Consider the following 26158-nt stretch of genomic DNA (forward strand, 5'->3'; position numbering starts at 1 on the left):
AAAGACAAAGACAAGTTAATAAACTGCAATTTGCACAAACCATGCACAAGAGGAAGTTAAAGCTCTAGTTTAAAAGACACATGCAAAGAACCATGAGCATCAAGTAACAAGAGGTGCAACATATGTTTAGTTGGGTCAGCTACTGGTTGACAAATTCTGAGAGAAAAAAACTTTACTAGGCTAATGTATTGTTTTTATTCAAATATTCAGGTAAAAAAAAAATCTGTATTTGTCACCCCCACTCCCAACACTTTTAAATGATTTTTTTTTTAAGTTTATGCAGCTAGTATATTTAAATTTAAAAGACTACATTTGTAAGTTTTGGTTTTAGGAAAAAAAACACAGTTCAAGTAAAAGTGGGTTTTTTTTTAATTTTGTAAAAATCATTTTATTTTATTTCATCATAGTAAGTATACTCTTTAATCCCCATCCCCTATTTCACCCATCCCCCTATCACCTCCCCTCTGGTAACCCATCAGTTTGTTCTCTTTAATCAAGAGTCTCTTTCTTGGTTTGTCTTTTTCCCTTGCTTGTTTGTTTTGTTTCTTAAATTCTACGTGTGAGTGAGATCACATGGTTGGGTAAAAGTTTAATACAATGGAAATTTATTAGAATGAAGTTGCAGACTTAGACATTAAGAGCATATCTTGCTCCCTGAAAACTCCTGAGTCTCCATGGTACTACATAATGTTATACTACATCTGATAAAAAATTACCTGAGTGGGGCTTTAAAATTATTTGAAAATATAAAGCTGAACTACTTAGTAGCTGGCTTTGTGAACACCTAGGATGAAAAGTATTTATCAAAATACTAATTATCAGGAGATGGGAGGATGGAAAGGTAAAGCCAAAGGGACAGGTTTAATATAGGAATTTGAGTTCCTTTAGGGTCATTTGGCATTTCTTTTATTCTAAAACTTCTCTCTATATAATATTTATTAGATCAGTTGTAGAGATCATCTTGTGAAAAATTCTAAACTCAAATTTGAAGTTAATGTGAAAGGCAAAGAAAGAAATTATAGAATGAAAGAGAAAATTAAAAGAATATAACTATAATCTAGAAATATTTCAAAAACAGAGAATAATGTGTCAACTGTCACTATCCCTGCCAAACTTCAAGGCAAAAGCCTGAGTAAAAACAACTACCTTGTCATACCAGGGATATATATATCGTTCCAGCCCTAGCTGCATAAGCTCAAGGGAGTATGAAATAACAAGGCTGGACACTAAAGTGGCAAGCAGGGGTTTTGCTGGAGCTGCTAGCTGGTCAATCAGAATAGTACCTTCTGGTGGCCTTAGGGTGTGACTATACTAAGTTCACCAGTTTCAGAGCAAAGCCTGACACTTCATACACTTTTTTTTTTTTGGTAGCCAATAAATTATGTAGTTACTAGTAAGGCCACTTAATTATAATTTGGGGTTCACAAAAGCCTACATTATTTATCAGCAAAAAAGCAACAATATTCAAGTAACCTTTTAAATATCTTTAAATAATCCCCACTAGACTGTAAACTTCACGAAGGTAGGGTCTTTGCTTATTGCTGCATTCTCAGTACCTAGCAGTGCTTATTACATAATGGGTAATTAATATTTATTATTTTCTAGCCAGCACTGAATTCAGCCTTGTATTCGAGACTCCTTTAGGAATCAACAAGATTCTTAGCTTAGTGGAGAAACAGAATGAAAAATAATTTTGACATACCACTTCTAAGATTTTGGAAGATTAAATACAAGGGAGGCACTAATTATACAAATGTATATGTCCAATGGACTGAAATAATATGTATGTGTGTTATCTTAGCTATAGAAAAAAAAAAACTAGTAATTTAAAAAATAATTACTAAATTTCCTTTGCCTGCCATTGCATTAAGTACATTTGTAGAATACAAAGGGGAGAAAACGCCACCAAAATATCATTCTTGGGGGAAAATTCCATGCGTCTGAGTTTTATCAAAGTAAACCTATTAATCAAAAAAGGCAATGACCTACATAAAAACCTATCACAAAGAAAAGATATTTACTGGTATTTTAACATTATTCTGAATTATTTGAACTAAAGTGATGTTAAAGTTAAGAGTGGTTCAAAGAGTATTCCCCTGAATCTTTATGACTATATTGACTATACCTTTCCTTTTGTAAAGTACGTTCAGTTTTTCTATTCTGACCCAGCAGTTTCAGAACAAGTAAAAAACAAAAATATTTAAATTTTATTTATAATTACTTTTGATTCATGTAAAAATTATCATTTCCAAACTACAGGTTTCTATTTTAATTATAATTACTATGAAAAATTGATTTAAACTGGGGCGCTTGGGTGGCTCAGTCGGTTAAGTGTCTGACTTCGGCTCGGGTCATGGTCTCACGATCCGTGAGTTCGAGCCCTGCATCAGGCTCTGTGCTGACAGCTCAGAGCCTGGAGCCCGTTTCAGATTCTGTGTCTCTCTCTCTCTCTGCCCCTCCCCTGTTCATGCTCTGTCTCTCGCTGTCTCAAAAATAAATAAACGTTAAAAAAAAAAATTAAAAAAAAATTGATTTAAACATAATTTGAATCATTGAAAAGGCACTTTAAAAAATTTCATTCTACCTTATTTAGAATTTCTTAAGTCATCTGTATTTAACTTGTCCTCTGAATTGTTTATTATTTAGTTTATTTTCTCTTGTAGCTAATGATATCAAAATCACTGAAACTAATTTTCTGGTACCATCAACTATCACAAATTACTCTCCTGTTATAATTTGATACATAAGAAGAGATATAATTGTAATGATGTTTTAAAATTATAAAAGTGCCTTCTAAACTTCTAATTTAAAAATATTTTAAACAAGATAATTTAAGAACTTCTTAGGAGTAAAAAAAAAATTAATTTTCAAGTTAATGCAATGAAACCATTAAGATACTATTATACTTGATTTAAATTATATTTTTATTATGTCATTTATTTCAGTGTGAATCTTAGGCTTTATAAACTATTATGATACTGGGATTAATGACCTCCTAAAGAGATAATTTTAGAAAGATTTCCCTTTTGCCTCCTGTTTTCATATAACTGTAGAAGAATTCTCTCAAAATAAAATGGTTCACTAACAAGTGGTGACAAATATACTAAATGAAAACATTAAACATGTAACTGAATTAATATGCTGCTTACTAAAAAAAAAAGCATAACATATCCACAGTGAAACATTAACAAGGATATAAACACACTGCTGTTTAAGAACATTAACCTTTAGGATGAGTTAGCATTTCTGTTTCCAAAAGCCTATTGTCCCAAGATTCTCATCAGTATCTTTACCTAAGTATAACATATTTGTACACAGATTCAAAACATTTCAAAAGTCTGGACTAGTATAATCAATATATTAGTGTTAAAAACAACAACAACAATGAATTACCAGATAATTACCCACTAAAGACAGTCTTCTCTGTCCTAAAGAAAAGAATGGAAAGATGTGCTATCAATTTCAATCCTGTCTCCTGTTTACCAGAAGTTGCTTAGGGCATAGGCTCCTTTCAACAAGCAAATGCTAAACTCATTATTCTAAAGGGGAACTATGCAGACACACTGAGTACACATTGTAGCCATTTAAGGCCAGGTTTTGACTTGAATAGGCACAGAACTCCATCCAAAAGGAACTCCAGAGATGGGTACATGCAAGAGCAGAATGTGGCCTCAGCAAATCACCTTCCTTGCAACTTGATACTTTCACTGGTTATCCTTTCAAACATGTTTCTGTCCACTTAACATATTTAGAAGCAACAAAAAACAACATGCTTGAGAAATATCTCTTTGGGAAAATAAGGTATAACCACAGGAGAAATTTGAGTGAAGGTTTTACAGCCCCTTGATGGGGGAGAAAACAAACTTTCTTTTTGATTCAAAATAGCCAGTGAGAAGTAAGAAGCCAGGAATCACTTTCATTTCCCTGTAAAGAGCAATGACTTAGAGATCAATGATTTGCCCCAACTGTTACAAAAGGTCTTTTAGGAAGTAAGAAACTGAACTCTCAACGTGTGTCTCTTAGCCTCCTACTTTCTCTACCAGATCACACTTCATTTTCTGGTCAACTGCTATCTATGAACAGAAGCTTTCATTTATGGCATGAATACACAATTGCTGTCAGAGTCATATACTACAGAATTTTAGTAAAAACCATATTTACAGATATAAATATTTGTTCTGTGAAATATCTATAAATCAAACCAACACATTAGACTTACTTTTTCGTCAATTCTACTGTATCTTCTTTCACTATGCTCAAAAAGTCTTATAATTATTTGTCATAAATAAAACACTTTAGCTTACCAAACTTCTTGCTTTCTTTAGTTGTGCCAGTCATCTTGATCTTTGCAACTTCAAAGAAATCTTTAATTTCTCTCTCATATAGTCGTGATAAATAATCCATGTAATTCTTAAAATAAAAGTAACAGGTACTTCTTATTAAAAAAATATATATGTATATATACATACATAATTAATTTAATTATAAATTAAAATATTTATAAATAATTTTTAATAATAATAATTATAATAAATTATAAAAATTATAAGTATAAATTAAATATAACTAATTTAATTCTAATTAGCATGTTATAGTTTTCACAAAAAATTTATTTTTTAAAAACAAATTTGATTTATTCTAGCTCAAATGGAAACATCTATAATTTAGCATTCAAACTCATTTCTTCATCATATCTGCTTATTAGGATATAAGAATATTTTAGGCTTTCAGGAAGGATTCTTCAACAGTGGGAGACCATATATTTTCCAAGTCCTAAATTAAATGCATATACAGTGGACTAAATTTAAATAAATCCATGGCAGAAAATCTATACTTGGCTATTCTTTTAAATTTATCAGGGAATCTAAGCTTCAGCTTCCTTTATTATTTCAAATTAATACATTCAGTTTTAGAGTAGGTTTACATTGCTTATAAAATATTATAAGCTTATATTATCCTTATAAAATAGTATTTGGATGAAACATAGTATATAGATCCTGCTTTTTACAATTTGTAGGCCATATATATTTCTCACATAGTCTCTGCACTAAAACTTAGTCAAACGGGCAAGTCTTTCCCATGATCTTTGCATAAATTTAAAAACAAATGTAAACTGGGGCACCTGGGTGGCTCTGTCGGTTAAGTGTCCAACTCTTGATTTCAGGTCATGATCCCAGCATCACAGGATCAAGCCCCACATCAGCTCTGTGTTGCTGAGCATGGAGCCTGCCTGAGATTCTCTCTCTCCCTCTCCTCTGCCCATGCTTGCTCTCTCTCTCTCTCAAATAAATAAATAAAGCTTTAAAAAAAAATTAAAAATGTAAATTAAAATATACCTAAAATTAATTCCTATTTCATTGGGCTGTCACACTTTCTCAATGTCTCATTTTTTTTCAATTTTAAATTCTCATAAAAATCTTGATCACTGCAAATCAGTAAATAGTTGACAAATGGGAAATTAGCTTCACACAATTTGTAAAATCTTCATCAGTGGCTTCTACTTAAATAACTCAACATAACAGACTGCGTTCCAATATCCAAATTGCTTAAAGTACACATTACTACCCAAGCAATTTAAACAATTTCAAAACAGCTCCTCTGGTATCTAGAAAATAGTGACAAGAACAGACTATTGAAAATCATCCCCTTTCCCAATGCAACTCTAATGACTCGACACCTTTTTTCCAAGTATGTAACAGAACTCATTGGTGGGAAAGGCCACAGACAGGTGTGACCATCAGTTCATTCATTTACCAAATTCTGAAGGAAGTCTCTCGTGAGGTGCCTCTTAGCACCTTGTATATAGCACCTTAAATTTAACTGTCATGAGTTTAAATACTGTTGTCTCAGGCAGTCTCTTCAACTTTATGTTGTGCTGACTATAGTCTTACAGAGGTCTCTATATTTTACCTTCTCTTTACACCAAAAGGTAAATTCCACAAATGTAGAGCGGAGGTTGAGAGAAGATGTCTGAGAATCTTCAAGACTGACTGTGAACCTCAGGAGATTATTAGGAGAGCAGAGCTCATTTCCTACCCAAGCATGGATAGACCATCTCTAATATTAATTGCCCCACATGAATAACTCAGAGCCACAGATAGGGGCCAGAGTCCTGGGGAGGAAGGAATCCGAGCAGCTGAGATAGTTTCCATAAGCTCTAATTATGTATACCAAAAATCAGGGCTTTCCTTAGACTCAGTCATAAGTAGAGCTGGGGCAGTGCCTTGTGATTCTTATCCCTTAAAGAATGTGAAACAGGCTTTTTTTGTTCCTGCCAAAAAGCGTGAGCTGCGGACACCCAACCAAGTGCAAACAGTATCTGGATTTAATTATTATTTCTTATTAAAGAAGCACTGGTTTGTCTGTTTCCTTCTTTCTCTCCCTCCTTCTTTCATTCCTCTCTTCCTTCTTCCTTTTTAATAAAATCCTGGTTGTGATAACCCTTCAGCAACCAAATTAGATTATGAGGTAAAACACAGTCTGTCAAAAGTTCAAACCACAGGATCAAATAACATTCCTGGGAAATAAGTCAATTTCATTTAAAAAAGCTCATTAATATTGTCAATCAAAAATATACTGTGAGAAGAGAATGATTCCATAAATCATTGCCAGGTTGGCTATTGTCTTGTTTCTTCATTTAAATTACATTCATGAATACTACATTATATATAAAGATAGGGCAATAATACTCACTGAGAACACAATTAGGCAAAAAGCTTATTGATTACTTTACTTATTTGAATATTGACTAGGGGACAAAGCACTTGTTGGCACAAAACTCTTAAGGAGATATAATAATGTTTAATTATTCAAAATATTAATCCTCCTAAAACTTCAAAAGGCAAAGAATTCCAGTACTGTAAATACTTTTCTTTAAGATATCTCCAAATCAGAATTCTGTTGAATGAAAACAAAACAAAACAAAATATAACACAACAGTAGAGTTGCAGAACACTTAAAAGACTAATTCTGAGGAACAAAAATAATCTTACCTAAAATAGCTAGCCAGATAAGATGTACATACATACCTTAGAATATTCATAGTCTCTTTGAAAAGCATTTTTAAAACTATAGTTTAAACATATTATTTTTTTTTTTTTACCAAGGTTTATGTCCCCTTTCTTATGATCTCAGTTTAGAAGGGGAGTCAGATCTTACTTTAAATGAGCAAAGGCACTGAAGAGAAAATACATAAAGACTGATTTACAAGAATGTCCTATTGCCAAATGTGTTCATACTGATATACTGGTAGGACTGTACCAACTGCTTTTTTCTTATCATCATAGTTCTCATAAATTTCTACCTACTCCACTGCCTTCTCACAAAGCATGAACCTGAGACTAGAGGAAGCTGTAATAATTATTTCAGTAAGTAGGAAGATAAAATGGGTTCGTGTATAAATATTAATTTCCTAAGAAAGAATAATCTTCATTATAAAACACTTTAAAAGAGAGCACCACTTTTTGAATAAAACTAGGAAAAATTTCTGCAAGCAAAACTAGCAAAAATAAGATGATTTTGCTAGCTAACTTCTGTTAGGAAATGTTTGGTCGTAAGCACATGGGTTGAGGGGAAGAGACTTTATATGAACAATCTCAATATTTTTGTTTTCACTTCAAGAAACAACACATTACTCTTTCCAACTCAAGAACATCTTTTAAGGTCATGTTGTCCACATAATTAAATTATTACTAACTATTAAAATAGCTTCTACCTTAAATTTATTGTTTTGAACTCCAAATTCATAAAAACATATAGATAAAATATTTTACTTGTTTTTCAAGGTATTTTTAGAATTTTAGGTAAACTGCTATTATATCTGACATATAAATACGGCTATTTATATATTTGAATTAGGTAGCAATTTTTTAGCTCCCTAAGTCACATGCAATACTAAAGGTCACAGCAGAAATGCCAGAAAAGTATTGTATCCATGGCTTCCTGCCACAATGGCCATTTATTAAAGTTAAATTAGATCATGTATTTCTACTGCTCAAAGCCCACCCAAACTCCCTCCCCCATCTCCTGCATAGTAAAAGCCAAATCCTTACCAATGTACACAGTCCCTTCCTGATCTGTCCCATCTGTCCCACCCTGCTTTACCTCTCTCCATTCTTCTTCTAAGGTCCTATCTCTGGCCCTTTGTACTCCAACTACACTGGCCTCCTCATTGCTCCTCCAGTATATCAGGCATGCTCTTACCATAGGATACCTGTACTGTGCCTGGAAAGCCTTCCTCAAGAAACTCCCACTGTTCACCCCTGCTTATTTTTTTTTTAAGAGTTTTAAAATAATCTCTACACCCAACATGGGGCTTGAACAACCCTGAGATCAATAGTCTTATGCTGTACTGACTGAGACAGCCAGGTGCCAGGCACCCCTCACCCTTGCTTTTTTTTTTAATTAAAAAAAAATTTTTTTTTTTTTAAGTAGGCTCCATGCCTAGCGTCAAGCCCAATGTGGGGTTGAACTCATGAACCTGACATCAAGAGTCAGACGCCTAATTGACTGAGCCACCCAGGTGCCACTCACCCTTGCTTATTTTTAAAATCTATGCTCAAATATCACCTTCTCGATGCCTTATTTAAAACTACACCTGCCCCAGTCCCGGCATTCCCTGCTTTATTTTCTCCAGAACACTCAATGGTACCTTCTAATATACAACTAGCTTTTTTGCCAGTCTTTCTCCACCACAACATGCGCTATGAGAAGGCAAACATTTGCCTGGTTCCTTCAGTGCTGTATCTCTAGCACTTACTTAACAAAAAAGCAGGTGCTCAATTCATATATGAATGAAGTGACTCATCTTCTCCAATTGCTGATGTTAATAGTATTGTTCTTTTAGTTTCCAAACCTAGAAAAGTTTGGCATCATCCTGTTTCTTCCAACCTTGGAGTCTTTCTTTTGGTTTATATTCTCTATTCCTACCACTATCTTCCTGATTTGGATTTCATCTGAATTATTACATTATGTTCTTAATTAATTTGCCTCACCTAGTCTTTCCCCATGTATGAAGAATGCTGTTAGGTCTTATGTCTCATGGCTTATCTTTTTCAACATAATTTCTCTCTGCCCCAGAATATGAAATTTCTACTTCAGATGGGCTTGCATCCTCATTGCCCTAAAAAAGTCCTATTTTCCCACCTTTGTCTGCATGCTCCCCATCCCTGGAATGCCCTTCCTCTTTTTTTTGGTTTATCTAATTCCACTCACTATTTAAAAACTCAATTCAAATCCAATATCTGCCGTGAAGTTTTCCTCCATGGCTTTAGGACACAGATTTCTCTTCTCTAAACTCATTTTCAGTTTGGCACTTAATTTTTTGCTGATTGTTTTAAGTATAATTGCTCTTCCCAGTCAGATACAAGGCTCTTCAGAAGTAGGGCTTGCTTGTTAGGCCCTGTGTGCCTGGAATAGTGATACGCTTGCTTCATAAAGAGGCAACCTGCACTTGCTTAATCAAACACATTATCAACTCCTAGAGGGCAATGCCACACTTAGACATCTTCATATTCTCTATATTGCATATAAAGAAACTCAGGAAATAATTACTGTATTTAACTAAACTGAAATTTAAGGCCACAGTACCACATACTACTATATTAAACTGGAGTTAGAAATTCAGCTCTTCTTTACCCAAGAAATGAAATAAATGTTCTACCTCGTCAAATGAGCACTCAGAAATTCAATTATTTTCTGTTTCATGACTAATACTTCAAATGTCACGTGGGGAGCTGAATACATGACCTCTTGATTCTAGAAGATTATGCTCCCTACTCGGTGAGTAATTGATATCAAATTCATACCTTCGTTAGTCCCTCATATTTTCCATAATCTGTACTCTTCAGCCACTCCATCAACTTGGCGTATCGAAGCAAGTCTCTATGAAATGGATGATGATTGGGTAAAGCCAGTTCAACAGAGTGCTGAGCAAGAGTTGAACTCTGATCATGACCCTAGAGTGAGTAAATAAGTAAATAAATATATTGGCAGTACAAAGAAACATGTTGTAATTGAAAATTCTAAAAAATGACCAAATGTAGCCAAAGAAAAGCAAAGGAAGATAGAAAGCAAGATAAAAACCAAGTACTTACTTGTCTTTTATTATCATCCTGTGTAAGCTTACTGAACACTATCACCATAAATAGTCATAAACATGCAAGAATGGCACTCTGATAAACTACTCATGTCATCTTCTAAAGAATTGACAATAAATGTTTTAATCAAGCTCTTCTCTCCTATACCATCTCATTTTACAATTTACCAAGCAAATAAACTTCACAATACAACTGTATTGAGAAACACAATAAATAGGGAAGTCATTCAAAACAAATTGTCAACATCTATGGTATTTCTATTAGAAATATACAATATTAAAAACAGTAGTTCAAACATAGAGGATACAGAATTTTAGAACTAGGAAGCACCACAGATGATGATATCCTAGGCTTTCCTGGATAATCCTTAATAATAGTATAATTTTAATCTTTCTAGTAATTAAATACACCATGATTTTATTTTAAGACCTTGACAACCCTTTTATGTAAATAAATTAGTAAGCTATCAAACAGTCTTAGATGATGCATCCTGACTTTGTTTTGAAAAATACAGACCTGGAAGATCATCAGATCCAACAGCCTTATTTTCTAGAAGAGGAAATTGAAACTTAAAGAGTTACGTGATTTGCTCAGGTCGCAAGGAAGGAAAGCAAGAATTGGAACCTTAGTCATGTGAGTCTCACTTCCATTTTCTTTTAAAAACATATCTAAAAAATCATTTTAAGCAGACTCAAAAATTGCAAATGCCGATTATTTACTGGTATCTAAAATATAAAACAAAACAATAAAAATCTCTCCAGCCCTCTTTTGAAACAATCTAGCTCTCTTTTTCTATTATTGGATCAATATTTGTCATGGAATTCAAAGCCAGGGTCTAAGAGATGGGGAGCTGAAAGATTAAAGGAGTTGATTCCCCTTGAAAATATTAGTTCCCAAGAATAAGGAAAGGGGAAAAAAAGACAGATTTATTTGACATCATTCTGACTTGATCTAATTTGCCTTGTCAGAAGTTATTTGTTATCATTCTGTTAAAATGACACAGTGACTGAGTTCTGGGATTGGTTAATTCATTTCCTAGTAAAGTTACCTAAATCCAATTATGTGTGTTTTATACTAGCTGACATAAACTGGCTGAATTTAAATTCTTTTAAAAGAGATTTCTTCTATCTAATTTATTTCCTTTACTATATACATAAAATAAGAACTTAGTGGTTATGGACTTTTTAAAACAACTTCTTTTAAATACACAGTATCCAGAAAAAATTCCAGGATGAGGGAAACAAAGAATTCTCTAGTAATTGAGAAGTACCTTTAGAATAAGAAAGATAGGAGTATAAGACACATCAATAAAATATCATTATCTGAGTTCCTTCTTCATTAAAGCTTTCAAATCAGTCTGTTGGAGAATTTTCTTCTTGTGAGATTATATCCCCAACTTAAAATGGAAATAAATATAAGGACCCATTATATAGAAATTACATATAAAACTACATAGAACAATCAATATATTTCTTTAAAAAAATTTTTTAATGTTTATTTTTGAGAGAGAGAGAGGCAGAATGTGAGTGGGGGAAGGACAGAGACTGAGGGAGACACAGAATTCAAAGCAGGCTCCAGGCTCCGAGCTGTGAGCACAGTGCCTGATGCGGGGCTGGAACTCACCAACTGTGAGATCATGACCTGAGCGGAAGTTGGCTGCTTAACCAACTGAGCCACCCAGGTGCCCCTATGTATTTCTAAGGTTAATCTTATTGATATCTACCTTAGGAAATTGGACCAGAGATAGCCGAAAAGTTAATCAGAAAACTAGATGACCAATTCAAAATAAGAACCAGAAAGGGTGAGACAATACAAGTTCACAGCTATCACAGACATTATATACAAGGTATACTGTGTATATAGGTCCACGATCCCTTTCTGTAATTCTAAAATACAAAAAGCTTGGAAAACTCAGTGCAAATTTGGTGTCAAATCTATTTTGATGGCAAAACCTGACCTGAACTGACATGAGGCTGTTTATACTGTTTAGAGTAACTATTCATATTTTTTGGTGTTGGACTATTGTGTCCCTAATCACAGAGCCCACCTCCAGACCCTCCTGGAGTGGTTATGTAATATACAGTATATATACTATATTACTTTCCTAAAATCTGAAAAATTCTAAAAAGACAGCTGACCCCAATAGTTTTGGATAAGGGATCATGGACCTGTGTGAACATTCTTTTTTGAATGGCTGACTGAATATAAAACAATCACATTTTCCAAAAGAATCATTGTGGACTAAGAGCTACAGTGTTGAAAAATGGAACTATTCTATATATTTGGAATGCCTGGTCATCTACATGTTTTCTGTGAAGTAAAGACTTAACAATAAATATGAACAAAATTAATAATATTAAATAAAATATACAGTTATTATCACTGGACTATACTTCATCTCTCATCACAGTTGCCATAGGTTTATTTTTAAAATTCTTTATTAATAACAATATTAGACATCTCTTATCATCCAAAACAATCTTTTTCATTAATTTTTCTCAGTGATTCAAGACTCAAAATTATTGTTTTTGTTTAAAAAAAATTTTTTTTTAGTTTATTTTATTTTGAGACAGTATGAGTCTGGGAGGGACAAAGACAAAGGGAGAGAAAGAGAATCCCAAGCATCCCAAGCAGGCTCCCTGCTGTCAGCGCAGCACCCAAGATAGGCTTGAATTCACGAAACCATAAGATCATGACCTGAGCTGAAACCAAGAGTCAGAGACTTAACTGACTGAGCCACCAAGATGCCCCCAAACCATTGTTTACATTCTCCTAAAACTGTTCACTTAGGCTATTACATGTTACATTATATTATCTAATCTAGAGTCAGGAAAAGTTCTTCAATTAAAAACCTTCTCCTCCCTGGGGCGCCTGGGTGGCTCAGTCAGTTAAGCATCCATCTTTGGCCCAGGTCATGATCTTGTGGTTCATGGGTTTGAGCCCCATGTCAGGCTCAGTGATGACAGCTCACAGCCTGGAGCCTGCTTCAGATTCTGTGTCTCCCTCTGTCTCTGCCCATCCCCACTCACCCTCAGTCTCTCTCTCAAAACTAAACATTAAAAAATATTTTTAAAAACCTTCCCCTCCCCTAAAAATGGAGAATTATTAATGTCTGTAGAGGATTTTACAGTTTACAAAGCTCTTTCACATATTACTATTCAAAGCTTTCTTTTGCAAACAGCATTTTAAGATCACCATCACCTGAAAATTTCCCTTCTACTATGAAGACAACATCATTACCTTCAAACTATTACTATTAAGATAGATTAAATGTGATTAGTGCTAATGGAAGATTTAACTTTAGAGAAAATGGTTCTAAAATAACTACAGAAAATTGGTAAATTAAAATTTTAAACTGTTCAATTCAATCAGTAATACAGGTAACTGTCACTTCTAGAACTCTCATGTGTGCACCACTTTATTCTTAAAACAAACAAACAAACAAACAAAATGAATGGGAGGTAGGGAGGCTCTGCTTTGCCCTATGCTTTTAGTGGTGCAGCATTTTGGATATTCCCATACAAATAAACCAGTGATTTATTTCTTAAAATATATAAATAAAAATACAATTTCAAACAAACAAAAAATATTCTTTATACAGTAAAAAATGAAGACAGTGTTAAAAATTGCTTATTTTAAGTAATAATAAGTTAGTAACAATAACAATTTATTGAATGCCTGTCACCACGCTAGTTTCTATCCTCTCTCTCTCCCTGTCTCTCTCTCTACATATATATACACAAATTCTGATGTTCATAATAACCTTGCAAAGTACTTTTCTCCTCATTTAAAAATACCAAAACTCTATTATAAACAAAATTTTAAAACAATATGGTAGGCTTTATCCAAATTAATCTAAGACAAACATATTTTCTAAAAACCTAGCACATCATAAATTTTCATTAGTGTATATGTTACTGGAATTTGTGGCACAAAGAGGTTAATTAACTTGCCCAAGGTCAGCCCACTAGGAGGTAGCAAAGTCAGGGTTTTGAATATAGAAAGTTTGGCTCCACCGTCCTCCTCTTAACCACTTTACTATACTGACTTTCAAACAGAAATGATACACTCAAGTTAAGTGTTGAATAAATTTTCAAGATTTGGGAACTCTTTCTGTGTTATGGCATGTTTATTTTTGTTTTCTCAAAGAAAAAAAAATCTGAACAAAGTTCCAACAAATACCACAAAAACTCTTAAATAATCATAATTCTTTCTAAGCTTTTAACTATAGATCATTAACCCATGTTTAGAAAATTGAGAAGAAACATGTTTAAGGGAACAATTTTTGTGAAATGAATTGAATATTGGTGATATATTTTACAGGCTTTATTTTAGCATTATGATGTTTCTAGAAATACATGTTGGAAGAAAAATTCCCAAACTTAAGCATATAGCAAACCCCTTACAACTTCAGTTTTTCTGGTTATACTTATAAACATTTTTTTGAGTTTATTTATTTACTTTTAGAGAGGTGAGAGAGAGAGAGAGAGACAGAGAGAGAGAGCACAAGCGGGAGAGGGGCAGAGAGTAAGAAAGACAGAACCCCAAGCAGGCTCCACACCGTCAGTGCAGAGCCCAATGCAGGGCTCAAACTCACGAACTGTGAGATCATGATCTGAGCAGAGATCTGAGCCTAACCGACTGTGCCACCAGGAGCCTCTTTCCTGATTGTACTTTTAGTTCAGTGCATAATCATTTCTCACCCTATTGCAAAAGACAATGTACACAATTATGAGGTCTCTGTGGACCCAAAGGGGACCAAAGAAGGGCAGAGAGCACTTATCCTTTCAAGCCAAATATTTCAAAAAACAACCAAAAGAATTTTTTTTTTTCAACGTTTATTTATTTTTGGGACAGAGAGAGACAGAGCATGAACGGGGGAGGGGCAGAGAGAGAGGGAGACACAGAATCAGAAACAGGCTCCAGGCTCCGAGCCATCAGCCCAGAGCCTGACACGGGGCTCGAACTCACGGACCGCGAGATCGTGACCTGGCTGAAGTCGGACGCTTAACCGACTGAGCCACCCAGGCGCCCCCAAAAGAATTTTTTAAAGGACATACATTTGATGCAACTATTTCCTCAATTTCACTAGCCTTAATTTGATTGCCTATTTTTTCAATATCAGAATCCTAATTAGTGTAACTGACCTAATTCGCTAGTTGAATATCTTAACACACAAATCCCTAGTAAATGTAAAAATTATGGGTAAGAGTCTATAATTTCAATGGAAGCTGAGTGTGCAAGATCTAGAAGAGCCAAAAGAATCTAGTTAGTTGTTAAAAATATGACTATATATGTATATATAGTAAGAAGAGAATAACATTTCAAGTTTCATTAGAATACAGCCACGTGGACGGTACTAATACGAAAGCTGCATCACAGATAGAATCCTCTGGATCAATGATTCCCAGATGCGAAGATGCTTTTCACTGGCCTACAACACTAAGAAACAAAAGGATAGAAGAGAGTTTCTCATAAAGGGAAATGTATTCATTTTAGAAGTCTGAAATCATAGTCTTTTTTTTTAGTGCCAAGATAAAAAGATAGTGAAAGTGGGTGTCAGGATTTCTTTTTAAAAGTATTTACTTGGTAAAATTAAAAATCGGTGACTTGATAAATCTCCAAATTTTATTTTTTTAAATTTTACTGATGCATGAATTTTAAAAAGACTGGAAATCAATGATCTTATATTACTGTCATGTTGTGATCAACAGATTATTGTATTCTTCTGTACAGAAGTTACACATGTTGGGGCGCCTGGGTGGCGCAGTCGGTTAAGCGTCCGACTTCAGCCAGGTCACGATCTCGCGGTCCGTGAGTTCGAGCCCCGCATCGGGCTCTGGGCTGATGGCTCAGAGCCTGGAGCCTGCTTCTGATTCTGTGTCTCCCTCTCTCTCTGCCCCTCCCCCGTTCATGCTCTGTCTCTCTCTGTCCCCCAAAAAATAAATAAACGTTGAAAAAAAAAAAATTTAAAAGAAGTTACACATGTTGAATATATACACATTTGCCGAAAACTTCACTGCACAGACTCTGTTCAAGTGTTGTCTTATCCATGATGTCATATCTGACTAAATTCTCAGTAACCTCACTTTTGATTAAACCTTTAGCACACGTATATATATATGTGTATATATATATATGCACACATATATATATACACACATATATATACATATGTATATATACATATGTATATATACACACACAGACACACACACATACACAAACTATGTATATGTAGTCATACAATTAGCAATTTAATATACGCATTGCTATAGAGCTTTAAGTACATTAGTCTTAATGACTCCTTATAAACATCTCAAGTTTAGGAGCCATTTCTTATTCTTACATGTGGACTTCAGCAAGTATTTAATAGGCACATAGTGAAAACCTGGTGATTGACAAAGAAATGTACTATAATATGGTAATCAAATTTTCCCAGTTAGTTTGTTCTACAACTAGGAATAGAGATACCCACTTCCCAACTCTTTTGCTAGGTGACCTGATGCACTGAATTCAACACACAGAAAGTCTTTTTTCTATACTTGGGACATCCTCCTCCTCCACTTTCTTCAGCATATCCCAGGTTGTTGCAACATTCTGTTTTTTTCAACATGCATCACTCACATATAACAATACACATTAGATTTTCAGAACTGGAAGCATTCATATTAAACAAAGCCATTAGTTTATAAGGCAAGGAGGCAAAATCATAAATAACTGCATGTTACAACAAACAATTAAGGGTGTAGAAAGGACTACTGTTTACCTACTGGTATTTCCAATACCATCTACAAATGTGGATAACATCACTATCAACAATGTCATTTTTAAAAACTATGGAATTGTGCAGAAATAGGTATTATTGAAATACTAATGTAAGAAAAATGTGATTAGTATTTACTATGTGACTTCTGGATTTACTTTTTTCTTGATACTTTTCAGGTCAAATGAAACGTTAAGAGAGTCTTCCCCAATATTTCCCTCACATGCTTAGCTAGGAGGTCTTCCTTTATGTTTGCATATGTTACTGCTATGAGGACATTCACCCTACCTGAGTATATCTGTATCTCCCTTCCCTAGACTGTGAGCTACTCTGGGACAGGATTAGCCTCTCGTCTATCCCAAGTAGATGCCCGGTATGCATCCCAATCACCTGGTAAATGATTTCTAAATAAATGAAGGAGTGAATGAGTGAAAGAATGACAGGAAGAAAGGCAAGCAGAATGAGATTAAATGCCTTTTTGGCGAAAATAAACTTTTGACTATGGGACATGAAAAACCTGCTATAAATATGGTTAACAGGCAGCTTAAGTCAGTAAAGTTATAATCTATAAAGATTCTGCTGCTGTTAAGTTTAGCAAACTTTAGAGGAAAAAAAAAAAAAAGAATCAGAGAAGCTTGAGCCAAATTTGATGTACTCACAGGCACCGAAAGAAAGTAGGACCTGTTATAGAGTTGAAGGAGGGCCTGAGTAAACTAATTGGAAATAAAATATAGTAAATACAATTGTTTTAGAATACTGCAAAGTGAAAACAAAATAAGAATACAATGTTTCAGACAGCATTTCTTGACAAACAAAATTTCTCTAATTTTTTTTTTGTCTAATAACCCTAATAAGAGATGAAAAACATAAGAAACCTATTTTATTATGGCAGATTAAAATACCCTCTGTTCAAATCCCTTTAAGGTACTCTTAATATTATTAAAAGTAGTATTATTGCCACAACCTTAATTATAACCTCCTTTTTCATATAAAAATTAAATCAAATGGAATTTACAACTGAGCTATAGTCATTTTCCTCATATATATAAATATATAGAGCCAATGAAACATTTAAACTACCAAATCAAGTCCTGGTTTTCACCTCAAAATATTGAAAAATAAAATAGGCCAAGCAGTAAACATATAAGTTTGGACTTATTTTTATAAATAAGAACATTTAAATGTCTATGTAACAAGTAAGCATTGTCATTTGATTTCTAGAATCAGAAAGTTTTAGCTGAAGGAACTAGACTGTCTACCTAAGGAGGCAGTTGAGGCCCAATGTACTTCTATGAGCAAATACTTAAAAGTCTTATTTAAAAATCTTAAATAAAACTGTGAAGGATTATACTGTGATCCCAATTAAACACATTATATTTTTGTGGAAATTTAAGTTTAAGGTAATACATTAAGTAGCTACAGAAACATGCCAGTTTTAATAATAAAATAAAATTACCTGTTGAACAAAAACATTGTTGAGGTGACTGGCCAGTCTCCGGGCAAAATGCTCTCGCAAATCACTGAAACGCTGCTGTTGCTGTTTGACTGCCAGGAGCATGTCATGGCCTGAAATCAGAACATTTCTTGACTGATTTAATGTGTAAAAAGATTTCTTTGATCTCCAATGAATACATTTTTTAAAAATTTTCTTAAACATTTTTTTTTATTTTAGAGAGAGAGAAAGAGAGACAGCTCAAGTGTGAGCTGGGGAAAGGGGCAGAGGGAAAGAGAGAGAATCTTAGGTAGGCTCCATGCTTGGTGCAGAGCCCGACGTGGGGCCTGATCTCATGACTCTGGAATCATGACATGAGCCCAAAGAGTGGGACGCTCAACCGAGCCCCAGGTGCCCCATCAATGAACACATTTATAATAGTATCTGAATTGCAGTTTTGAAGAACCCAAAGTTTTATTGGTTTATTTGTATGCTTTATAAAGAAAAGTAAGCAAGAGAAAAAAATATAACACAGTGGTTCTCCAAGCATCATCAGGGAACTGTTAGAAATGTGGAATCTAGGGCTTTCACTGAGACTTACTGAATCTGGGGGTGAGGCCTGGTAATATGTGTTTTAACAAGCCCTCTCCATGATTCTGAGGCAAACTGAAGTTTTGGAGCCACTGGTTTAGCAAAACCTCATGCTCTCTGGTCTAATCAAAGTATCTACTTTGTGCTAGCTTCTACAGACTGTACTAAAGAAAAATCATGGTGTTAACTAGAGTCCTTGATGGTCAGAGGAACTGAAATGAAAAAGGTTTTGGTACCAACAGAAACATATTTGGAAATAAGGGAAGCTTGTTTGAGGAGCTAATACTAAAGTCACCCTAAACCACTTGCCTCGTGTATTTCTTGTCAAAACTTTATACCAAGTTACAGGCTTAGTCTCAGATTCTTGGTCAGATTTTGTCATTTCTTTTTTTTTTTTAATTTTTTTTTTTCAACGTTTATTTATTTTTGGGACAGAGAGAGACAGAGCATGAACGGGGGAGGGGCAGAGAGAGAGGGAGACACAGAATCGGAAACAGGCTCCAGGCTCTGAGCCATCAGCCCAGAGCCCGACGCGGGGCTCGAACTCACGGACCGCGAGATCGTGACCTGGCTGAAGTCGGACGCTTAACCGACTGCGCCACCCAGGCGCCCCAGATTTTGTCATTTCTAATGAACATTACCTGGTCGAAGAGCTACATTCATGCACTGTAGAAGGGCATCTGCAGCATTGGTGCAGGCCTCAATGCCTCTGGAGGAAGCAAGATCTCCTTCCTGAAGGGCCTTTATATGACCTTTGGCCAAGTCCATGTGGTTCTGGAATATATATAAATGTACCATCTGCACATGTAATTTTGGGAAATTTATAGGTAAGATGCTATTCAATCCTATCATAAAGTCTTTGGAATTATTTTAAATCCTATTCTCATAAGGAAATTAGAACATTTTTACAAATGGGTTTTATATATTATCATTAGATTTTTTGTTTTGTTGGTGGTGGCAATCTACAAACATACTTACCACAAGAAACTCTATTTCAGACAGGAGTTTTACATTATTAGTGTTACTAAGATGAATTAGGTGGTTGCTTTCAGAGATCTGATCCATTTGTTCTTTTACGCTTTGGAGCATTTCCTCATAACTGCTCAGTTTCAATTCAATCTGATCTACCTCCTTTAAAGCCTCATCCAGCAACTTCATCAGGATGTTCACTTGCTTTTCAGAGGCCATGATTGATTGGATGTTAGCCTACAAAGTGAAAAACAAAAGTAACTCTTATTATTTGAACGTATAAAAGAAGCGTTAAGATGAAATATTTCTAAATCCCTTTGACAACTGAGTAACACAGATTGGTATATATCTATGCATTTATTTTAGTTTATCATTTTAAGATTATGTTCTACGTTTTACACAATATTTCAAGAAGATACACTTGTCTCTCTATCAAGGTTAGGAACCATGCCTCAGTATTTTATATTTCCCCAGATTTCACAAGTAAGGTTCTGTCCCACAATGTATCATCAGTGCTGATATATTCCCAGTTCTGACACTTCTTCCAAATCCACTAGCTAAATTTTCTATACTTCTTAACATTTTTGTAAAATGCTAAAAAAAAAAAAAAAAGCATAATCACCTGTGTAATACCTTGGTCAAGAGGGTAGCAGTGGTATACCAGTCTTTGGAGGATACACAGAACTAATCTATAACTATAGTACAATTAGTACTTACAGAATATGGAAGAGCCACAACCATAAGACCACATGACCAGAGACTATATATCCATAAGATAGCTCCTTCTATCGTCTTCTTTCTTTTCTCTTTCTTTTTTTTTATTTTTGAGAGAGACAGAGAGCCAGAGCGCAAGCAGGGGAGGGGCAGAGAGAGAGAGGGAGACACAGAATCGGAAGCAGGCTCCAGGCTCTGAGGTGTCAGCACAGAGCCCAACGTGGGGCTTGAACTCATGAGCCTTCGAGCTGTCAGATCATGACCTGAGCTGAAGTGGGCTGCTTGACTGACTGAGCCACCCAGGCGCCCCTCTTTTCTCTTTCATTTGCAACTACTGTGTATTTCTTTCCCTGGGCAAAACAATAACAAACCACCATCCCCTTATCATTGTTTTCTAAGTGATTCTGACTAATTGATTCTAAATTTCTTGAAATATGGAAGCTGTCAAATCCAAAATAAAATTGGAAAGCAATATGATAACTTGAAACATATATGCAATATTAATTAGAAAATAAAACCCAGGGGCGTCTGGGTGGCTCTGTCAGTTTAAGCGTCCAACTTCGGCTCAGGTCATAATCTCACGGCTTGTGAGTTTGAGCCCCGTGTTGGGCTCTGTGCTGACAGCTCAGAGACTGGAGCCTGCTTTGGATTCTGTGTCTGCCTCTCTCTCTCTGCCCCTTCCCCACTCATGTTCTGTCTCTCAAAAATAAACAAACATTACAAAAAGAAAAAAAAAGAAAAAACATAAACCACCAAGCCACATTAAGAAAGCAGGTAACATGGTATGAGCAAAAAACTTGGACAAGGATGAAAAGAATTTCATTCCACAGTTGATATGTTGTAATTTCACACATATTATTTTATAAGCTATTCATAATAATTCAACTATAAGTACAGCCCAACTGTAAGAGTCAGCAGAGTACAGAGCCATTGAATATATCTCTTAAGTAGCAGACCTGGGGCTTGAACCTGTCCAGGACAATTTCCACTTTAACATCTTGAAGTTTCTTCTAGGCTTTGCTTCGAGTGAATTTTATAAACTTGTAAACTTGGACTATTCCTGTAATCTCATAAATTTTGTACCTTTCATATATAAAATGCCCAAATTCTTTAAGCTTTTAAAATATTCCTCATTCTCTGAGGGTTTTTCTTAAATGCTTACTTTGTGTACACAAAACAAAAAATACCACATGGTCTTCTGTCAGATTTTTCTCACATTAGTGGTGTTATTTTTAGCTATATCTTTTAGCTCCTTACTTTCTAAAGATGCGCATTTAGTTTATTGACTCAGAAACCATGCATGCAAATTAGAAAGAGCTATCCTAAAACATTTTAGCAGAGGAGCCAAACCCCCTTTTTCCCTGGCTCTCTTGTTTTCACTACACTTATTCTGCTCCTTTTGGGTAAATGAAATGATTTATCTTAACCTAATTTTTCTATTTCTTTTTTTTTTTTTTTTAATGTTTATTTATTTTTGAGAGAGAACATGAGTGGCAGCAGAGACACAGAATCCGAAGCAGGCTCCATCCAGGCTCTGAGCTGTCAGCACAGAGCCTGATGCGAGGCTTGAACTCGTGAACTGTGAGATCATGACCTGAGCTGAAGTCCGATGCTCAACCGACTGAGCCACCCTAATTTTTCTATTTCTAATTTGTACCTATTTTTTTTTCCAAACCACAAAAATGCTACTCTTTTGCACTGGACTGTTCTGTGGTGTTTCAGAGACTGGGGGGAAGCAACCCCCAAGTTGTTTCTGGTTGGCTACTTTTTACTTCCATCACTTCATGTCAAGAGCCACCCCCAAATCCTGAACCTCAGCCAACTGCCTTCACTAGCCTAATAGGAATGCTTCTGTCTTTTGAACAAGAACAGTGAGACACATGGCATCTGGTAATGTGCTTACAGAGAAAGATGGCAATAATCACATTATAAAGGCTTAAGTACTAAGGCAGTAAAATTTGAAGATCCCCAGTCTTCTCAATCCACTACACATCATTCACTCACAGACTGTAAAAAAGTCTTACCCCATCTAGCACCTGTAGCTCTCTGGACAACCTTTCTGCAAAGGCCTCAGCATTAGAGATTGCACATTCACAGCCTTCCATCATTATTTCAATATCCTGCTCTTCTCTTGCATTTAACTCTTGGTAAACATCTACTACTTCTTCATCACCTCCTGTCACACTCTGATTTTCTCCACTTGGAACAGATTCTTTAAAAGGGTAAAAATAAAAAATTAAGTAGTAAAAAAGTAGGAAGGACAGTAACATGGTACTTATAGTCAGTTATAAGCACAGGTCACATTTAATGGCTGAAAAATAGGAAAAAATGATTTAGAATATTAAAAAAAACCTCTTATTTTTATGAAAGACTGCATATGTTAATATAATGTTTACTATAACAATTATTATAACAAATACAAAGCATGCAGTCTAATTCACTCACTTATAAGTGTTAGAACAGGCTTTAGTACAATTTCCCCAAATATAATTAAACTAAAAATAATAAATACAAAACCAGAAACAAAACATGTGTCCAATCTATTTTTCCTATGTGAGGTGGTTGTTGCACTAATAAAACAATGATTATGAATAAAGGACACATAAAAAAGAATTTCCTTTCCTTTTTTTCCCCTGGGTAACATTTTTCTTCTGTCCTTTCTGTCCTTATTATGTTTTTTTTTTTCAAATAAATTTTAATTGAAATGAAAAATGCATTCACATTTTGGGTATTGAAAATATTAACTGAATTTTCCTTTTCTTTGTTTAAAAATTTTTCATATGCATTGATAAAATTTCTAAAGATCAGGTATAAAAACATTCTCAACAAGTCTGTAGGAACAAGAGCAACAATAATATGGCTATTTGAAATTACAAAAATTTAAATGGTCTTCATGTCTTAACAAAATACCAAGAGGTGAAATGTGAGATGTCTTCTGGATAAATGTTCCAATTCAATTTTTTGACAAAATACAGTCAGCTAGTGGAATTTTATGTAAAGCTTGAGGTCGGGAGAGGTAAAGTGAAAAAAAATTTTTTTTTTACTCCTTAAATAAAACTTTAAATAAAGCTACTGATTTTCATAAACTTAACGGGACACAATTTAAATCACAACCTCTGGACACTTTAAATATTCATTATTTTGTATGAAAATGAATATTTATATTCAGCATGACTTGGCATATATTAATTTGTTCTAGAAAAAAACAACCAATTCAAAGTAATAAATGATTTACTCCTAAGAAAAATAATTTGGCAATCTTAGATAATGTCCCAGAAAAAAAAAAAAGGAGGGGAATAAAACTTTTGGTACAGGCAATTACAGATTACAGTATATAAGTTCTTCAGACAGGCATCACTTAGCTCCTTGTCCTCTGAACAAGTCCATTTTAGTTCACTGTGGAAATGCTAAATTGTCATATCTGACAGTTTATTAGCCACTAGGGGGCAGGAACTGCCCAAATCATTCTGTACAGCTCCTTACACAAGTGGATATTTAAAATAAACAAATATTTTATGTGATCATAACGGCTTCAGAAGTATTTTCTCTTCCATGAAATAGTCCTTTGGAGGTCAATAATGAATCCTATCATTAATTTTATTACTGTATGGATTTTGTGGTAATAAACGTGTCCCTATGCACAATTTCATAAAATATGCAAACAACAGTACATAACAATGGCAAGTAGTAAAAATATATGGAATAGAATAAGAAGAAAAGGTGTTACGCACCTTCTGTAACTTTAGGCAGTTCTGGAGAGTAAAAAGGTATGAAAAAAGCAGAGGAAAGTAAGCAAAGAATATTAGCTGGGTAGAAAAGTATACAGGCTTAAAATTTTTAAATACTACCCATATTTCATTTGAACTTCTGATACCTTGAAGTTTAAAAGACAATGTCCAAATCAACTACAAAGTGAAAAGATCCATAGAAGCTAAATTTCCAGAGTTAATTCCCTCATTCTTTTTCTGATAATGACTAAAAATAAATTTATCTTTCTATTTTCTTTCTTTTAAGACATAGCACTGACTAGTCCTTGGAGAAAACTGGGAAATAGATCATTTCCTGGGAATTATTTTTAGGTCAGCTGTGACTCATGCATTTAGTCTAGTTATTTTCACTCAAGGCCCAAAAACTTTACCCAGACATTCCCTCACAATAGATTAGTCATAAAACACTGTTAGAAAAGACGAGATTAGAACAATTTTTTAAAAAACCACATGAGATATCAGTTCAAACTGGCTTTTCAGGATTCAAGTCAAAGATTTTTTTTTTTTTAAATCTGGTTATAATAATGAAAAAGAAAAAGCCAACAAAAACTTGACTCTACTTCAACTGCTAACAAAATCCTCCTTTAAAAACCTTCTGCTGAGAAGCCCCACTTACTAGCATAAACATTCAATTGTCACCAATAAAAAAACCACTAAAGTCGACACTGCTAGAATTCACAATAAAATCTTACTTGGATGATTATTTATCTCTTAAAAGTAGATGGTGATAATTTCTTATTTGTTTTCTAATATCATCCAAAGCTTAGACACGTTTATTATTTTTTTAATGGGAATCAACGGCTATGATTTAAAAATTCTTTAAAACATTAAAACAACTGTGCAAACATTAATAAGAGATATTTTCTGAACTCCACTAAACCAAAGCAACAGTTAATTGGTTTACAGGAAATGATTTTCAAAATGAGATTCTTAAGGATCTTCACAGTATTCCTAAAACTGACTGAATTAGGGATAACTTTTATAAACATGAAAATGTTTACACTGTTTTAGGCCCTAAAAAATTAAACACCTTTCTTTTTTTTAAAAAAAAGCTAGACACTTCGTTCTAACAAACAGCAATATTCTTCTCACTGATTATGGTGATATTTCTTAATAAGGGAAACCAGGTAGCGTACATATTTTCCCATACCATTGCCTCAATGAAATGTATTGGTTTAAAACACATCGTAGGCAATGAATAACTTCTGGAGATACACAACAATTAAAAACAGAATAGCAATCATTCCCTCATCAAATTGTTCAACCTGAAACGGCTAAATAAATAAATAAATGCCACTCAAAACAAATTAAACCACTATTCAAGGAATGAAAAACTACCATCTATTTCTTGATGGTCATTCCCTCAACATACTCAACTGCCAAGACACTGGGGTCTAATGTTGGTGAGATGCCAGCCCTGCGGGCTCCTACACAGGGGCCCTGCTGGTGGGCGTAGCACAAGACCTAACAGATGTGACTTGCCTCTGCCAGTTTCAAGCATCAAACCTGAAACCAGTAACGGGCTTACTAATTACTAAGTGTTGGGAAAGAATACAGTACTATATTTCAGAGGAAATATCCACAGTCAAACAGAAAAGGAAGAAGTAAAACAGAATAGGGAAAAGACAGAGGCAAGTGGCTAAGTAAACGAACAGTTTGAAGCATCTGAAGCTGCCGTTTTTATAGGTCAAAATGGTTGAATATCGGCTACTTCAGATGTTTCAACCAAGTAGAATGAAGGTCCTATTTTAAAATGCTAATATATAGCTTAGGACAAATCTAAATATTCTTTCTAATATATATTATGCAGGACAAATCTGTT

At 34.5% G+C, this 26158-nt stretch overlaps 1 protein-coding gene across 10 annotated transcripts in view; it reads right to left on the reverse strand.

The window, feature by feature from the left end:
- Positions 1 to 26158, reverse strand: part of EXOC1 (exocyst complex component 1) — a 61450-nt gene that overhangs the window by 20078 nt on the left and 15214 nt on the right. For 3 of the 10 annotated variants that reach the window (XM_045473992.1, XM_045473988.1, XM_045473989.1), the window contains exons 5-12: positions 24301 to 24321; positions 22594 to 22781; positions 19865 to 20092; positions 19528 to 19660; positions 18320 to 18429; positions 17523 to 17576; positions 9807 to 9956; positions 4305 to 4410 (exon numbers count right to left, since the gene is read on the reverse strand). In XM_045473992.1, coding sequence (XP_045329948.1) covers positions 4305 to 4410; positions 9807 to 9956; positions 17523 to 17576; positions 18320 to 18429; positions 19528 to 19660; positions 19865 to 20092; positions 22594 to 22781; positions 24301 to 24321 — 990 coding nt within the window. The remainder of the gene's footprint in view (positions 1 to 4304; positions 4411 to 9806; positions 9957 to 17522; positions 17577 to 18319; positions 18430 to 19527; positions 19661 to 19864; positions 20093 to 22593; positions 22782 to 24300; positions 24322 to 26158) is intronic. The other 7 variants (XM_045473997.1, XM_045473994.1, XM_045473998.1 and 4 more) reach the window with 3 other exon arrangements.

Source organism: Leopardus geoffroyi, chromosome B1 (genome assembly GCF_018350155.1).
Source record: "Leopardus geoffroyi isolate Oge1 chromosome B1, O.geoffroyi_Oge1_pat1.0, whole genome shotgun sequence".
Taxonomy (NCBI): domain Eukaryota; kingdom Metazoa; phylum Chordata; class Mammalia; order Carnivora; family Felidae; genus Leopardus; species Leopardus geoffroyi.